This window comes from Elephas maximus, chromosome 12 (assembly GCF_024166365.1).
Source record: "Elephas maximus indicus isolate mEleMax1 chromosome 12, mEleMax1 primary haplotype, whole genome shotgun sequence".
NCBI lineage: Eukaryota > Metazoa > Chordata > Mammalia > Proboscidea > Elephantidae > Elephas > Elephas maximus.
The window spans coordinates 33820621-33837372 of NC_064830.1; the positions used below are offsets into that span (position 1 = coordinate 33820621).

General features: G+C 39.0%; 1 protein-coding gene across 1 annotated transcript in view; it reads left to right on the top strand.

The window, feature by feature from the left end:
• KCNS3 (potassium voltage-gated channel modifier subfamily S member 3) overlaps nt 1-12035 on the top strand; it is a 112849-nt gene extending 100814 nt beyond the window's left edge. The window contains exons 6-7 of the mRNA XM_049903894.1: nt 9598-9643; nt 12015-12035. Coding sequence (XP_049759851.1) covers nt 9598-9621 — 24 coding nt within the window. The 3' untranslated portion in view covers nt 9622-9643; nt 12015-12035. The remainder of the gene's footprint in view (nt 1-9597; nt 9644-12014) is intronic.
• The last annotated feature ends 4717 nt before the right edge of the window (nt 12036-16752 follow it).

A 16752-nucleotide genomic window follows, 5' to 3' on the forward strand; every position in this document is an offset into this window, starting at 1 on the left:
GACGAACTAATGCTTTTTCTACACAAACTCTTCCAGAATTCTCCCCAACTAGAAGTTTATCAGTTTTCTTGGTCTTGTCAAAACACTAGGTATTGGTTTCATTGTTTTTGCCTACTGTTTATCTGTTCTCAGTGTAAATAATTGATTTCTGCTCTTTATTATTTCCTTTCCTCAGCTTGCTTTGGGTTTTTTTTTCTCTTAATTTTCTAGGTTCTTAGGATAAAGTCTTAGATCACTGATTTGAGACTTTTTTCTTTTCTAATGCAAAGCCTTTAATGTCATAATTTTCTCTCAAAGCTCTACTTTAGTGTGTTCCACAAATTTTGATATGTTGTGTCTTCATTTTTGCTCTTCCTCTATTTTGTTGACTCTAGCCACATATTAGAATCATCCGAGAAGCTTTAAAATATGCCAGTGTCCTAGCCCTACCCAAGACCATGTAAGTCAGAAAATCTGGGGATGGGATCTGGGCATTGCTATGTTTTAAAATCTCCCTAAGTGATTTCTAATGTTCAGCTAAGGTTGAGAATCCCTGCTCTAACCTCATTGAAAGCATTTCCCACAGTGTTCATCTGAATATGCCTGTTGAAAATGCATATTCTTGTACCTATCCTAGATTCAGCAGATATAAAAAGGGTTGTGAAAACTGAGGAGTCCTGGTGGTGCAGTGGTTAAATGCTTGGCTGCTAACGGAATAGTTGATGGTTCGAATTCACCAGGCACTTTGCAAGAGAAAGATGTGGCAATCTGCTTCCATAAAGATTATAGTCTTGGAAAGCCTGTGGGGCAGTTCTAATCTGTGCTATAGGGTTGCTATGAGTCGGACTCAACCTGATGACAATGGGTTTTTAACGGGTAGAAACTGAATTTTCAAGAAGCGGGCCCATGTAATTCTATGTCTGTGGGCCTCAGACTACACGTTAGTAATCCCACATTAGAAAACCCACAAGATAAGATGCGCGCCTGCTATGGTCACAGTTCTATGCATTTCGAGAAGCAATAAATAGCTCGACTACTGTTGGCATCTTTGGAGAGGGTGCACTCCTCCCTGTATGCTCTGCTCGAACAGAATAATGCTATTCTGACAAGGAGGGCCTCCTGACTGGGAACATCTTTGAAGAATTAATTAGTGCAACTGCTGCCCTTAATGTTACTTTCCAAGGTCAAATAGAATAAACTTCATAAAGTTCAGGCCTTTACTCACACTATTTTCTCTGCCTAAATGCCAACCCTTCTTCTCCACTTAGCTAACTTCTGCTCATCTCTGCCACTTCATCCCGGAAACCATCTCTGACCTTCTTCCAGACCACGCTCCAGTCTAGATTCGGTGACTCTCTTCAGTGCCCTCACACTCTCTCTTTGCCTGTCCCTGTAAAAGGATGGGAATAGTAACAGCATCAGGACCTGTCTAACTTCAAGGGGAATAATGCAAATAAAGATCAGCCCAAGGCTGATCCCTATGAGGTAGAAGTCAGACATATCTCCACTCTCCAATCTTTTTACCAATTCTGACACTAGCTGTCCCTCCCATGGCACTTTCTACTTCTCTTCTGGCCTTGATAATCTGTTGCAATGGCCACACAGAATTCACAGACTATACTTACAGTTAAGTGGTTTATTAAGGAACAGAGTACAACTTGGGATCAGGATCAATAGGCTAAAACTCAGGATCAGGAAGCACGTAGGCAAAGTCTCCCTTCTTCAGTTCAGGACAGTTCTCTCAGCTCCTCTTGACCATGCAGGCCTCCTCTTAGACCCCTGAGGATAGGTTCTTCTCAGTCCCCTCAGTTCAGGCTCCTCTCAGCCCCTTCAGGACAGGATTCTCTTGGCCCTGCCATCTGTCACAGTTGGCTCTGCCACTAGCCCCCTTCTGGGCCTCTTGCTGTGTTCAGTGTTATGGCCCTTGACCCATGTTACAGCTCTTTTAGGCTGTTCCTTGCCTTCTCTCTCTCTGCTTCTTCTTTCTTCTTTCCTTCTGCTTCTTTCTGCTGCTTCTCTTCCTCTTTCTTTCTGTCTGAAAAACCTCTGTAGGGTTAGCTGCTTATGTATACAACTCCTTGTCAATTTCAAGGCATGGCCTTCCCACCAGGGCCATGAACTGACCAATTCTGTCTCAGTTGGCCACAGACACTTCATTTGCATAGTAGGCTACAAACATTATTTGCATAGTCTGTTGACCAATGCCTGCAAGATACATACCAATCACAGGGCAGGCTGCAGCCCAAGACCAGAAAAAAAGTATCAAACCAAGTTGTTTACAGCTTACCCAGGAAATGTCAGTCAATCTGGACAAAGGTAATAAACCCTCTGGAGTAGAAAACTAGGGCAAAGGTAACTCCTCAGGACTTAGGAAAAACCTCTCAAGCTGTTTTTCTAAACAACCAAGGAAAAAGGAACTCATTTCACCACCTCACCCACTGGGTTAATAACCTATTTACTCATTTACATCCCCCATTAAGCCCTTTGAGGACAAGTTGAATCTTCTTTATTTTCAGGGTTTAGCCCAGGTATGACCCATAATGGGCCCCCAGTAAATGTCTATGGAACTAAGATAAACTGAGTCCTCTTCCATTAGAAGACGGTGCACCATTCTGCCTTCCTACTGGTTTCAGTTCCAGAAGAGGAAAGGGTAGTGATTTTCCAGATGTTCTATATTGATGATCCCACCTGGAACCTAATCAAAGTGTAGAGCTGAGGAGTGGAGGAAGCACAGGTTGGCTCTTTAAGTCTTTAGCACAAGGTCTTGGAAATAGTCACTGCTCAGAAATATTGTTTGATTCAATGGAAGAAGGAAACAATAAAAGGAAAATGGCAAGGGATAGTCAGAATTAGAATGTGGAGGCTTCACAAGGATTTAAGGAGCCTTTTTTTTTTGGTGGTGCAGTGGAAACCCTGGTGGTGTAGTGGTTAACAGCTATGGCTGCTAAGTAAAATGTTGCCAGTTCAAATCCACCAGGCACTCCCTTGGAAACGCTATGGGGGAGTTCTACTTTGTCCTTCCAGGTCACTAGGAGTCAGAATCGTCTTCATGGCAGCAGGTTTGGTTTTTTGGTTTTGGTGGTGTGGCAGTTAAATGCTCGGCTGCTAACCAAAAGGTCTGTGGTTCAAACCCACCAGCCGCTCTGTGGGAGAAAGATGTGGCAGTCTGCTTCCGTAAAGATTACAGCCTTGGAAACCCTGTGGAGGCAGTTCTACTCTGTCCTGTAGAGTTGCTCTGAGTCAGAATCAACTCTATGGCAACAGGTAGTGGTGGTGGTGGTTACTAGGTCTTGAATCATCAAAGAAATCTGTTTACTAGATTCTAATCTCACTGAAGTATCTAAACCCACTTACAGGCTTTCTAAGTAGAAGAGACTTCTACACAGAGAAGGACTTTTGCTTTCCCAGAAAATACTATAAATGAGAATGTTTTCTGGAACATTCCATTTAATGGGTAATGTAATGAGGGTTTGTAGGCCAAATAATGCAGTTATGTAAACAATGATTTAAATTGTTCCCAAAAATGTTGTTTGATCTCCCTGAAGGTAATTTAGTTTTTAGACCCTTTAGAAACACCCATTTGCAAGTAATCAAACAGATAAACTCAGCGCCTCCCAGGGCACTTGTATATTGCAGCTTGCTGAACTTAATACAGGCACTTGTGGATAATAAAATTACTTTCCTTTAAAAAATAATAGAAACTCTTGCAGATTCGCTAGTTATTCAAAGAGAGGTATTTTCACATAGAAGTGGATGAACTATGTTTTAATTTAAAAAATGAAACAATGTCCTTTATGGTGTAACATCTGTTAAAGAACAGGCAATATGGTTATCTCAGTCGTGAGCTGGAAGGAGGAGGGACCATTTAGGCTCTGAAGGCTAAGGAAAGAGGAAGATTTGAGGATATAGGGAGCAGCTGGCTGGAGAGAACTGCTTGGTCTTTGATGAGGATTTCATTCATTCCATCAGAAAATATTTATCGAATACCTGCTATGTGCCAGCCACTCTTTTTAGGAGCTGAATACACTGAATGATAATGTAAAAAGATTTCACAAAACAGATTATGGTGAGAGAGATGGATCTCTGAGCCAGGAGATCTGGCTTTAGTTTTGTGAAGGTCCTGGGGGAATTTCTTGCGCTCTATGGACTCCAGTTTCCATGTATGTGCTGTGGAGGTGGATGGGATTGGGAGCCCAGGATCTCTAAGGTCTCCTCTATCTCCGATATCAAGGCTCCCCAGGTGATTGAAAAATGGGCAATTTCATAGGTGATTTCAATATGGCAGGAGTTCAATACGTTAAAGTTCAATACGGGAACAGGCTGACAAAGCTGTTTACGTGGCTGGCATGACAGATATGGAATGCTCAGAATCCTTTTTGAAGAGGGGGTGGGAAACTGGGTGGGAAACTGAGTGGAAGAGGTCTGTGAAAATTACAGGTAAGAACTGGGTCTGTTTCTCCATGTGTCTGTACTATCCTAGGGATAGGCACGAACACGTTGTTGTTGTTTATTGCCATCAAGCCAGCTCCGTCTCATGGTGACCATATGTGTATAACAGAATGAAACATTGCTTGACTCCGGTCATTTTCATGATTATTTGTGTGCTTGAGTCTATTGTTGCGGCTATTGTGTTAATCCATCTCATTAAGGGTTTCCCTCGTTTTCATTGACACTCTATTTTACCAAACATGATATTCTTTTCTAGCAATTGGTCTTTCCTGATGACATGTCTAAAGTAAAGGAGTGGAAGTCTCAGCATCCTTGCTTCTAAGATGCACTCTGGTTGTATTTCTTCTAAGACTGATTTGTTTTTTCTTCTGGCAGTCCACGGTATATTCGATATTCTTCACCAGCACCACAGTTAGAATATATCAATTCTTCTGTCTTCTTTTTTTTTATTATCCAATTTTTACATGCTTAAAAAAATCAGCTTGAATTTGGTTGCATGGTATACCAGTAAAAGAAGAATTTTTGTGATTATCCTGGGTTTGATGTTTTTCTTTTCCACTCAATTAGTTTCCTGAAGCCCCCTTCAGTTATCACATACCTGTGTAACATTGAGCGGTTTCTAACAGTCTCAGGTTGAAGTTGCTGTGTAAATTACAGAGCCCTGGTGGTGCTGTGGTTAAGAGCTTGGCTGTTAACCAAAAGGTTGGCAGTTCAAATCCACCAGCCGCTCCTTGGAAACTCCTTGGGGGCAGTTCTACTCTGTCCTGTGGGGTTGTGTTGAGCCTGAATCAACTCAACAGCAATGAGTTTTGTTTTGTTTTTGTATAGACTATATAATAGACATAAACCACTTAAAGTAATGCCTGACAGTAACTTCTAGAATGTTGGTTTCTTTCTTGCTAGTACAAAAATATGATGACCCTGGATCCTGTATTGTTGTGCCAAACTGTGAACATCTATTTCTTTAGAATTTTTCTCTCATAAAGATAATGATGACTTTTATATTCACTTCCTCAGACTGAAGTGTATATTCTCTTGCACAGAGATTTCCAATTATAGGCTTCTAAGTGTTTTCTCCCTACACATAGTTACTTCTTTCGTCAGTGCTAACATATATTTGCCATCCAAGTTTTTTTTTCTAAAGCACGGTTCTGATCGCACCACTCCCCTGCTCGAAAGCCTGCAATGGCTCCCTGTTACTTATAGAATAAAATCCAAATTCTTTAGCTTGCATTCTAAGATCACCAAGATCCAGACCAAGCATGCCTTTCCAGCCCCATCACACATCATTTCACTCCAGGTACATTACCCACTATCACAGGGGTTCACAAACCTTAGTGCACTTCAGAAACACATAAAAGGCTTGTTAAAACACTTATTTCTGAACCTCCTGCCCAGAGTTTCTCATTCAGAGAGTCCGAAGTGGGGGCCTGAGATTTTGCATTTCTAACAAGTTCCCCAGGTGATTTTGATGCTGCTTGTCTGCAGGTCACACTTGAAGAGCCATTGCTGTAACCTCACAAGACATTGGTTCTTCTTGGGGTATATCATGTATTGTTACTGTTGTTAGGTGCCATCCAGTAGATTCCAATTCATGGAGACTTCATGTGTGTAGGGTAGAACTGTTCCCTGGACTTTTCAAGGCTTTCTTTCAGAGGCAGATCAACAGGCTTATCTTCTGAGGCACCTCTGGATGGGTCTGAATTGCCAACCTTTCAGATAGTATTCGAGCGCTTAACCGAAGATATACTTTTACTTCTTGGTGTTTTTCTTGTGCTTATTCCTAGGGCACTTTCTATTGGTACAGTTCCACTCATTTTTCCAGCTAATTTTACGTTCTCTACGAAGCTTGCCTCTATCTCTTAGAATTAGGGAGAGAGGCATGCTCTCACGTGCACTTCTATAACGTGCTGTATCTCTATTTTTAGTTTTTATTCCATTCTCCATTGTTCGAGGGTAACTGAGTGTTTGCCCTCTCTCATTCAATTGTCAGCCCCTTGAGGGAAAGGACTATATTTCATTAATCTTCTGATCCTCAAAAGGATTGAATTTCACTGATGCCTTGGGGGCAACCCCTCTAATTACGCGCCCCTTTTTTCTCCTTTCTCTGCTTATTGCAGCCCCAGGGGGAGACAGCACTCTCATGAGCAGCAGTCATCTACATTTCTGAGGTTGAAGGATTTGCACAATTTAAGTGCCCAAATTAATCAATTCCATCAGCAACATTCTAGAGAAATTCTCCAAGGTTAGAAGGGGATTAGTCCAAAATGTTGGTCTGGTGGGTTTCAGAGCTGCCTGCATCATAAAGATGCTAAATACCATTGCAGTAAGTCAAGCTGTCATGGGGAACACTATGTGAAGTCAACTTCAATCTAATGATGTGTTTGAAAATATTTTTAAAAGGGAAAGTGCCAGAAGCTATTTCTTCTCTGTGGACAGCCCTTTCCTATACCAAGTGTGCAGGAAAGAACCAGGGGAGTTAGTAATGAAGCCAGAGTAAGTGCACAGTCTGGAGAAAGTTTTGTACAAAGTAAATTTCAGGGACAGTAAAATAATCAATCTCCTTAAATACCCTGTCAGTTTCCAAAGAGCACAGAGTGAACCCAATTTTCCCATATGACTCCCTGTCAGTGAGGTGCTTCTTGGTCTCCCTCCTACTCAGACTTTTCTTCCTCTGCCTTCCTTTTGAATAATAGATCCTGTTCCTGGCCTTTTTCCTTTCTTATGCCTCATATTCTTCTGGGGGGATTCCATCTGACTCTGTGACTCCCTCCGTCATCTAGGTGCTGATGACTGTACCCCACCTAGGTCTTTCTCCTGAGCCTCAGACTCTTTCAGCCAACTGTTTTCTCTTTGCCTCTCCTTGGCTGTTCCATAGGTATTGCAGACTCAACATGCCCCCACATGAACTCATTATTTTCCTGGTCCTTTGGCTATTTGCAAGTTATCTGTTACAAAGAGTGTAGAATTGGGACAACTACTTTGGAAAACTATTCAATAATTCCTATAAAAGCTGAACAAATGCAGAACTTATGACCAGAAGTTCCATACCTAGGTAAATAGCTAACAGAAATGCTCACTTAATATTCACCAAAATTATATGCACAAGAATGTTTATAGCAGTACTATTTGTAATATCCCCAAACTGGAAACTATCTAAGTGGGCCATGGACTGTAGAATGAACACATAAAAGTAGTTCATTGATATATGAAACACTGCACAGCAGTAATAACAGACAAATGACAGCTATGTGCAGCACCATGGATGAAGCACACCAACATAATGTTGAACAAAGGAAACCATATACAGAATACATTTTGTATGCTTCCATTTATATACATCTCAAAAGTAGGCAAAATAAACATATGCTGTGAGAAGTCAGGAGAGAGAGTACCCCTCGGGCATAGTGATGGAAAGGAAGTATGAAGGGGCTTCAAGGAAGTCGATAATGTTCTTTTTCTCGATCTGGCTGCTGATTTACATGAGGGTTTTCATTACATTTCAAAAGTAAGTTTGTGAAAATTACTTGAGTTGTGCTCTCAAGAGTTGTGTACTTTTCTACCAGACATAATGGTCTGACTGAGACTAGAAGGACCCCGGAGGTCATGGTCCCCAGACCTTCTGTTAGCCCAAGACTGGAGCCATTCCCAAAGCCAACTCTTCAGATAGGGATTGGACTGGACTATAAGCCAGAAAATGATACTGGTGAGGAGTGAGCTTCTTGGCTCAAGTAGACGCATGAGACTATGTGGGCAGCACCTGTCTGGAGAGAAGGTAGAGGGGGACAGAAGCTGGCTGAATGGACACGGGGAACACAGGGTGGAGAGAAGGAGTGTGCTGACTCATTAGGGGGAGGGAAACTAGGAGTACATAGTAAGATGTGTATAAATCTTTGTTTGAGAGACTGACTTGATTTGTAAACTTTCATTTAAAGCACAATAAAAATAATAAAAAAAAAAGAGTTTTTTACTTTTCTGAAGGTATATTATGCTTCAGTAAAAGTTACAAGAAGAAATGAACATGGGCCACTGCCCTTAGCTTCTCTTTAGCCACTGAAAGATCAGCCTTTAATTCTGGTTTTTCTGAGCCTGTGTGGCTTATCTCTCCATATTGGCTAAAAATGAAACTAACAACCTCAATAGAAAGAAAGGACATGATCTAAGAGGATAGACCATGTGTCAGATCTAGTCAAAGTGATGTTTCTAACCAGCCAGTTGGCCTTTGTGGCCTCCATGGTGCCTCTTCTCTGCCCACAAGACAGCTCCCTACGGACACTGGCGTTAGTCCAGAACCCAGCCTAAGAACACTTGAAGGTTAAGCTCAGCTGCTTGTGTAACTTGTGGACCCAACTTCCCCATCCAAGGGACTGCAGAGGTTTGTGTGTATGTGCAAATCAATTTTATGTGCAAATTCCATTTTCTTGGTAAAATGGAAATTTAAAAGCTGTTATTGGATAGAAGCCTGCATGGTGCCACAAGTGGAAGACAGTCCATTATCAGCTGAGTGGCAATACTGGCCTTTTAGTTAGCAGATAAGCCCTGGAATTTCAGTGGCTTGACAGATAAAACCTGAAATCTCTCTGGCTTTATGCAATGGAAGTTTATATCTGGCTTATGTAAAGCTTAACATAACAGTGGTGGTGCAGGGAGGCAGAGTCTGCGGAGGGAAGGCCCTGCTCCATGCAGTCATTCAGGCTCGTGGAGGCTCTGGCATCTTCAACCTGTGGCTTCCAAAGTCACTTTGGACACTGCCATCCAGTTGGTAGATAGGGGAATAAGAGAGAGGAGGATTGCACTTTATTTTTTTTATGGATCATGCCTGGCAATGTGATACATCACTTCTCACTTTTCTTTGGTCAGAAGCTGGTCACCTGACCACACCTAACTGCAGAGGAGGCTACCATTCATGGCCTGGCTGTGAGCATGGAGGAACAGAAACAAATTTCATAAATAGCCACCCAGTTTCTGCCACAGAAGTAAAAAAATATAAAAAATTAAAAAAAAGAAGTAAAAGGAGACTATAAAAAGCAAACATGATACTCTGTTGGGTACGATGTGTCATAAATGAGTCACCAGGAAGTAAGATTTCTTGCCAGGTGGGCTTCAAGATATGATTGAACCTTATCTTAACTCAGAGAGTTGATTTCCTTTTATTTTTTGTTACCACAGCCTGATATTGGAGAACTGGCATAAGTGAAAGCACGCCTATACCTTGGTGAGTAAACCAAAGAGAAGTCCAACTTTCCTCAACCACCACCCTCCTATCCCAATCTATTCCTTCTCCTATATTCTTTACCTTCCATGCAGTCACCTAAACCTGAAAGAGACGGTGATTCTTCCATCTCTATTTTCATCCAAGTATTTAGTCAGTAAGTCCTGTCAAGTTCATGTCCTAAATTTTATCCACTCCATTACATTATTCATGTCTACTGATACTGCCCTATTTTTAAATCTCTTTAGTTCTCAAGTAGGTTACTGCAATAGACTTACATCAGTCCTTCCAATATACAACCTCTCTCCTTTTATATAGGATCCATGCATTGTTCAAATAATCTTTAAGTGCTATTACTCAAGCATTTCAATAATTCTCCATTGTCTACCAAATTAAACATAAACTCGTTAGTTTGACATACACAGCATTTCTCAATCTTGTCTCCAAATAACCCGTTCACCCTTATCTCCGTACAAACTCTACAAAACCTGTTTTCCAGACCAACCTAACTCCTTGTCATTTTCTATGTGCTTCAGGTACATTTCACATGCTGCCAAGATACCTTTTCTGGGTGAGCTCCCACTCATTAATAATACCCGATTCAAATGCCACCTCTTCTGTGAGGCCTTCCAGGGTACCCCCAGGATGAGTTACTTTCAGTAGGATTTATCTGTATTACAATACTTATCACATTGCATTATATTTCCTTGTTATTTACCTCCTCTACTAGACTGTCCTGGGAGTTAGTGTTGTAGTGGAAAAAGCAAGGGTTAAGGAATCAAATTAGATCTGGGTTTGAACCTTGCCTCTCCACATTACTACCAGCACAACCTTAAGTTACCTAAGTTGTCTGAACCGCAGGTTTTTCTTCTTTAAAATAGGGAGAATAATGTTTACCCTATGAGGTTTTTGTGAAATTAATGTGTATATCTGACACCAGATGCCTAATTTTCTTCTTCTCCCCCTTCTCTTCCTCATTTTTATCTATTATTATTATTATCTTTAGTATTTTGTCTCACCATCAACGCTTAGTAAAGGTTTGTTTAATGAATGAACTAAAAAGCTCAGCAGCCTAGGACCCCTCAGTGCATGCCTTCATTATAGTTCTTCCACACCCTCATCTCCTTGTAAGTAGGGAAAGGCCTGCAAAGTAGTTATTCCTTAATGATCACATTTAGAAAAGGTTATTTTGTGCTCTTTGTCCTCGTTTAACTATGGCAGGGAAAGGTTTTAATCAATGATGGTTAAAATCAGAAAACATGTTTTCTTGATTATTTTAGTTTTTATAGCAGGTCTTGAAATCAGGTAGTACGCCACTGGGTTACTGGGTTTAAGTCCTTTATACTTTTTTCTTTTTGTTTCAAGGATGCATTAGCTATTCTGGTCTTTGTTTCCAGCTAGAGTAATCAGCTTATCAAATTCTAACAAAAAAAAGAGAAAATCTTGCTGAAAATTTGATAGGGACTGCATTGGCTATATAGCCCAATTTATGTAGATTGTCTTAACAATGTCGAATCTTTAAATGTATGATCATAGTGTATTTTGCCATTTATTTCAGTCTTCTTTCATTTCTTTCAGCAATATTTGGTAGTTTTCAGTGTTGAGGTCTTGCACGTCATCTGTTACATTTGTTCCTAGGTTTTGGAATTTTTTTTTATTGCTTTCATAAATCATATTTTATAATTTCATTTTCTGGTTGTTTATTGCTAGTGTTTAAAATTTATCACCTGCAACTTTGCTAAATTTGCTTTTTAGTTTAGTAGATTTTATTTTTGAGATTCCTTAGGGTTTTCTACTAACAAAACCAGTTACCTACAAATAGAGATAGTTTTATTCCTTTCTTTCTACCCTATATACCTTATATTCCTTATCTTGCCTTATTGCATTGGCTAGGACTGTCAGTACAATATTGACTAGAAGTAGTAAGAGTGAACATTTTTCTTTGTCTGATCTTAGGGGAAAAGGGTTTAGCTTCACCATCAAATATGTAACCCGTAGGATTTTGTAGATAAGGTTTATTAGGTTGAAGAAGTTCCCTTCAAGTCCTAGTGTGCTCAAATTTTTTAAATTTATTTTTTTATCATGAAGTGCTGTTGAATTTTATTAACTTTTTTCACTGCCTGTTAAAATAAATATACAGGTTTTCTTCTTTTCTCTGCTAAAACGGTGAATAACATTGATTGATTTTCTAATTTTAAACTATCCTTGAATTACTGGAATAAACCCTACTGAACTATAAATGCATTATCCTTTTAATACATTATTGGATTTGATTTTATATGTTTTCACAAGAATGTTTACATTTGTGTCCATGAGAGATATTCAACTTTAATTTTATTTTCTTGCAATATCTTTGTCTCATTTTCTTTTTAAGGGTATCCTGGCCTTATACAAGAAGTTTGGAAGTCATCCCTTCTCTAATTCCCGAAAATGTTTGCATAGTATTAATATTGTTTCTTCCTTAAATGTTTGATAGAATCCAGTAATGAAACCATTCTTGTGGGAAAATTTTGGATAATAAACTCGATTGTGTTCATAAACATATAGCTATTTAGTTTCTTCTCTTCATTTGATAAAAATGTTTTTCAAGTAATTTTTCCATTTCATCTAAGTTGTTGAATTTATTTGCATCAGATGGTTCCTTACCAAAGGCTCCTAGGTGGCACAAATGATTTGCACTAGACTGCTAACTTATAGGTTGGTGGTTTGAACCCATCTAATGGTGCCATGGAAGAAAAGACCTGGTGATCTGCTTCCATTAAGGTTACAAACAAGAAAACTCTGTGGAGAAGTCCTACTCTGTAACATGTGGGGTCACCATAAGTCAGATGGCAATTCTTGCATTTTTTTACATTTTATTTTGAAATAAATTTATATTTAGAGAGGAGTTGTAAAGATAGTACAGAGATTTCCAATATGTTCTTCACCGACATTCCTCTAATTTTAGCATCTTACCTAACCATGGTCCATTTATCAAAACTAAGAAACTAACATTGGTTCAATATGTACATATTTTTAATCCATTCTGCCATTTGAATGGAGCATTAATCCTTTTACATTTAAAGGAATTACTGATAAGGAAAAATTTACTTTTGCCTTTTTGGTATTTGTTTTCTGTATGTTTTATATTCTTTTTTTTTTTTCTGTTGTTTCTTCCCTCCAGTGGTGACTTTTTTGTGTTTAGTTGGTTTTTTGTAGCAAAACATTTTGATTCCTTTTGCATATATATTTTAGATAACTTTGTTCTTTTAGCAGTCCGTGGTATGCTCAATATTTTTCACCAACACCACAATTTAAAGCTGTCAATTCTTTGGACTTCCTTATTCATTGTTCAGCTTTCAAAGGTATATGAGGTGATTGAAAACACCATGACTTGGGTCAGAAGCATCTTAGTCCTCAAGGTGACATCTTTTTTAAGGATTTCATTTTACTTGGATCCACAAACAACACCCATGGAAGCAGCAGTCAAGAGATCAAAAGACACATTGCATTGGGCAAATCTGCTTCAAAAGACCTCTTCAAAGTGTTGAAAAGCAAAGATGCCGCCCTGAGAACTAAGATGTGCCTGACCCAAACCATGGTGTTTTCAATTGCCTCATATGCATGCGAAAGCTGAACAAGGAATAAGCAAGTCTGAAGAATTGATGCCTTCGAACTGTGGTGTTGGTGAAAAATATTGAACATACCACAAACTGCCAAAAGAACAAACAAATCTGTCTTGGAAGAAGTACAAACAGAATGCACTTCTAAAAGTGAGAATGGCAAGATTCCATCTCACATACTTTGCACATATTATCAGGAGGAATCAGTCCCTGGAGGAGGACATCATACTTGGTCAAGTAGAGTGTCAACAAAAAAAAAGGAAGACCCTCAACGAGATGGACTGACACAGTGGCTGCAACAACAGGCTCAAGCATGGAAACAATTGTGAGGATGTGCAGGACTGGGCTGTGTTTCATTCTGTTGTGCATAGGGAGCGGGAATCAACTCAACAGGACCTAACAATAGCATGTTGCTGTAAAAAATTAACGTAGCGTGCTTATGACAATATCTCATGAGGGGAGTGAGCGGTTGTCAAACAAGTGTAGGAAGTGCATGCTATTTGCATAAAAATGAGTTAAATATGGCCACAATATACCTATGTATGCACACACATGTACACCCCATATGTCTTCTCACACCCATATCTACCCATGGAACCACTCACATATATTTAACCTGTTATTATTGTTGTTGCAAGATTGTATATGTTATAGTATTTACTGTCGTTGTCTTTTATTCTTGGGTAAACCTCAGTGTGTTTATTTACTTTGGTCAAGTTGTGCTGACTTCCCCCCATATTGTGTATTGCCTTTCGCATCATGAGAATTATCACATTTGTATTATCTAGTAAGTAATTCTGCCTCCCACTGCTGGTAACCATCAAAAAATGTTACTTTCTGTAGGTAAACCTATTCTTGACTTTTTAAAGAGGTGGTATTCCGCCAGGCGCTCCTTGGAAACTCTATGGGGCAGTTCTACTCTGTCCTCTAGGGTCACTATGAGTTGGAATCGACTCGACGGCAGTGGGTTTCTGGGTATCATGAAATATTTTTCCTTTTGTGTTTGGCTTATTTTACTCAGAATAATGTCCCCCAGATTCATCCATGTTATGTTTCATGGATTCATCATTATTCTTGATCATTGCATAGTATTCCATTGTATGTATGCACCACAATTTGTTTATCCATTCATCCATTGATGGGCACTTAGGTTGTTTCCATCTTTTTGCTATTGTGAGCAGCGAACATGAATGTGCATACGTCTATTTGTGTCATTGCTCTTATTTTTCTAGGATATATACCTAAGAGTAGGATTGCTGGATCATAAGGTATTTCTATTTCCAACTTTTTGAGGAAGTGTCATACTGTTTTCCATAGTGGTCGTACCATTGTACAATCCCACCAGCAGTGTATAAGAGTTCTAGTCTCCCCACAACCTCACCAGCATTTGTTGTTTTCTGTTTTTTTTTTTTTTTTTGATCCATGCCATTTTTGTAAGGGTGAGATAGCATCGCATTGTAGTTTTGATTTGTATCTCTCTAATTAATGGCTAATGATCATGAACATCTCTTCATGTGTTTGTTAGCCACATGTATGTTCTCTTTGATGAAGCATCTGTTCATGGCCTTTTCCCATTTTTGATTGGATTGTTTGTCTTTTTGTTGTAGAGTTGTTGAAGCTTTCTCTATATTTTGGAGATTATATCCTTGTCGGATGTGTCATTGCCAATTTTTTTTTCCCCCAGTCTGTAGGTTCTATTTTCACTCTTTGGGAAATTCTTTTGATGAACATAAAAATTTAATTTTTAGGAGGTCCCAGTTGTCTAGTTTATCCTCTGTTGTTCAGGCATTTTTAGTTGTGTTTGACAGTGTATTAATGAAGAAATTAGGACCCCTAACTTTGTTCCTATGCTGTCTTCTAGAAACAGTATAGTTTTAGCTTTAACATGTAGGTCTTCACTCCATTTTGAATTAGTTTTTGTGGCTTTAATCAGCATCTGTGTGGCAATTTTTGATTGGATGTAAGATATTGTGATTTTGGCCTTGTTGGGTGCTGGCTATTCATTAATTTTAAAAAAAAGAGATATCCTTAGCTTTGTCTGGGATACAATTAAGTTATTTGGGAATAGTTTGATCCTTTCAAGGCTTGCTTTTAACCTTTCTGAGTCAGGACAATATCAGTTTTTAGCCTAGAACCAATATTGTTGCACGAATGAGAAAAAAAGAAATGAAATGCATAAAGATCAATATCCTAGGCATTAGTGAGCTGATATGGGCTAGTATTGGCCATTTTGAACTGGAGAGTCATATGGCCCATTTGTCATATGTAATGACAAATCGAAGTGGAATGGCATCTCATTCACCGTCAAAAAGAACATTTGAAGATTTATCCCGAAGTACAATGCTGTCAATAATAGGATAATATCCATACATCTACAAGGAAGACCAGTTAATGTGACTATTATTCAAATTTATGTGTCAACCACAAGGTCAAAGATGAAGAAATTAAAGATTTTAACCAACTTCAGCAGTCTGAAATTGATCAAACATGCAATCAAAATGCATTGATAATTACTAGTGATTGAAATGTGAAAGTTGAAAACAAAGAAAAAGGATCGATATTCAGAAAAAATGGCCTTGGTGATAGAAACAATAACTGGGGAGCTCATGATAGAATTTGCAAGATGAGTGCCTTGTTCATAGCAAATTCCTTTTTCAACAACATAAATGGCAACTATAGACATGGACTTCACTGGATGGAATACACAGGAATTAAATCAACTACATCTGTGGAAAGAGACCATGGAGAAGCTCAATGTCATCAATCAGAACAAGGCCAGGAGCCTGCTATGGAACAGAGCATCAAATAGTTCATATGCAAGTTCAATTGAAACTGAAGAAAATTAAAACAAATCCACAAGACCCAAAATACAAACAAGTATATTTTACCTGAACTTAGCGACCATCTCAAGAATAAATTTGACACATTAAACATTAATGACCGGATACCAGACGAGTTGTGGAATGACATCAAGGATATCATATGTGAAGAAAGCAAGAGGTCATTAAAAAGGCAGTAAAGAAAAAAAGGACCAAAATAGATGTTGGAATAGACTCTGAAACTTACTCTTGAATGTAGAGCAGCTGAATCAAATGGAAGAAATGATGAAGTGAAAGAGCTGAATAGAATATTTCAAAAGGCAGTTCCAGAAGACAAAGTATTATAATGAAATGTACGAAGACCAGAGTTAGAAAACAAAAAGGGAAGAACAGCATTGGCATTTCTCAAGCTGAAGGAACTGAAGAAAAAATTCAAGCCTCGAGTGAAAATATTGAAGGATTCTATGGAGAAAATATTGAATGACACAGGAATCATCAAAAGAAGGTGGAAGGAATACACACAGAGTCACTGTACTAAAAAGAATTGGTCAGCGTTCAACCATTTCAAGAGGTGGCATATGATCAAGAACCTGTGGTACTGAAGGAAGAAGCCCAAGCTGTACTGAAGGCATTGGCAAAAAACAAGACTCCAGGAATTGAAAGAATACCAATTGAGATGTTTCAACAAACC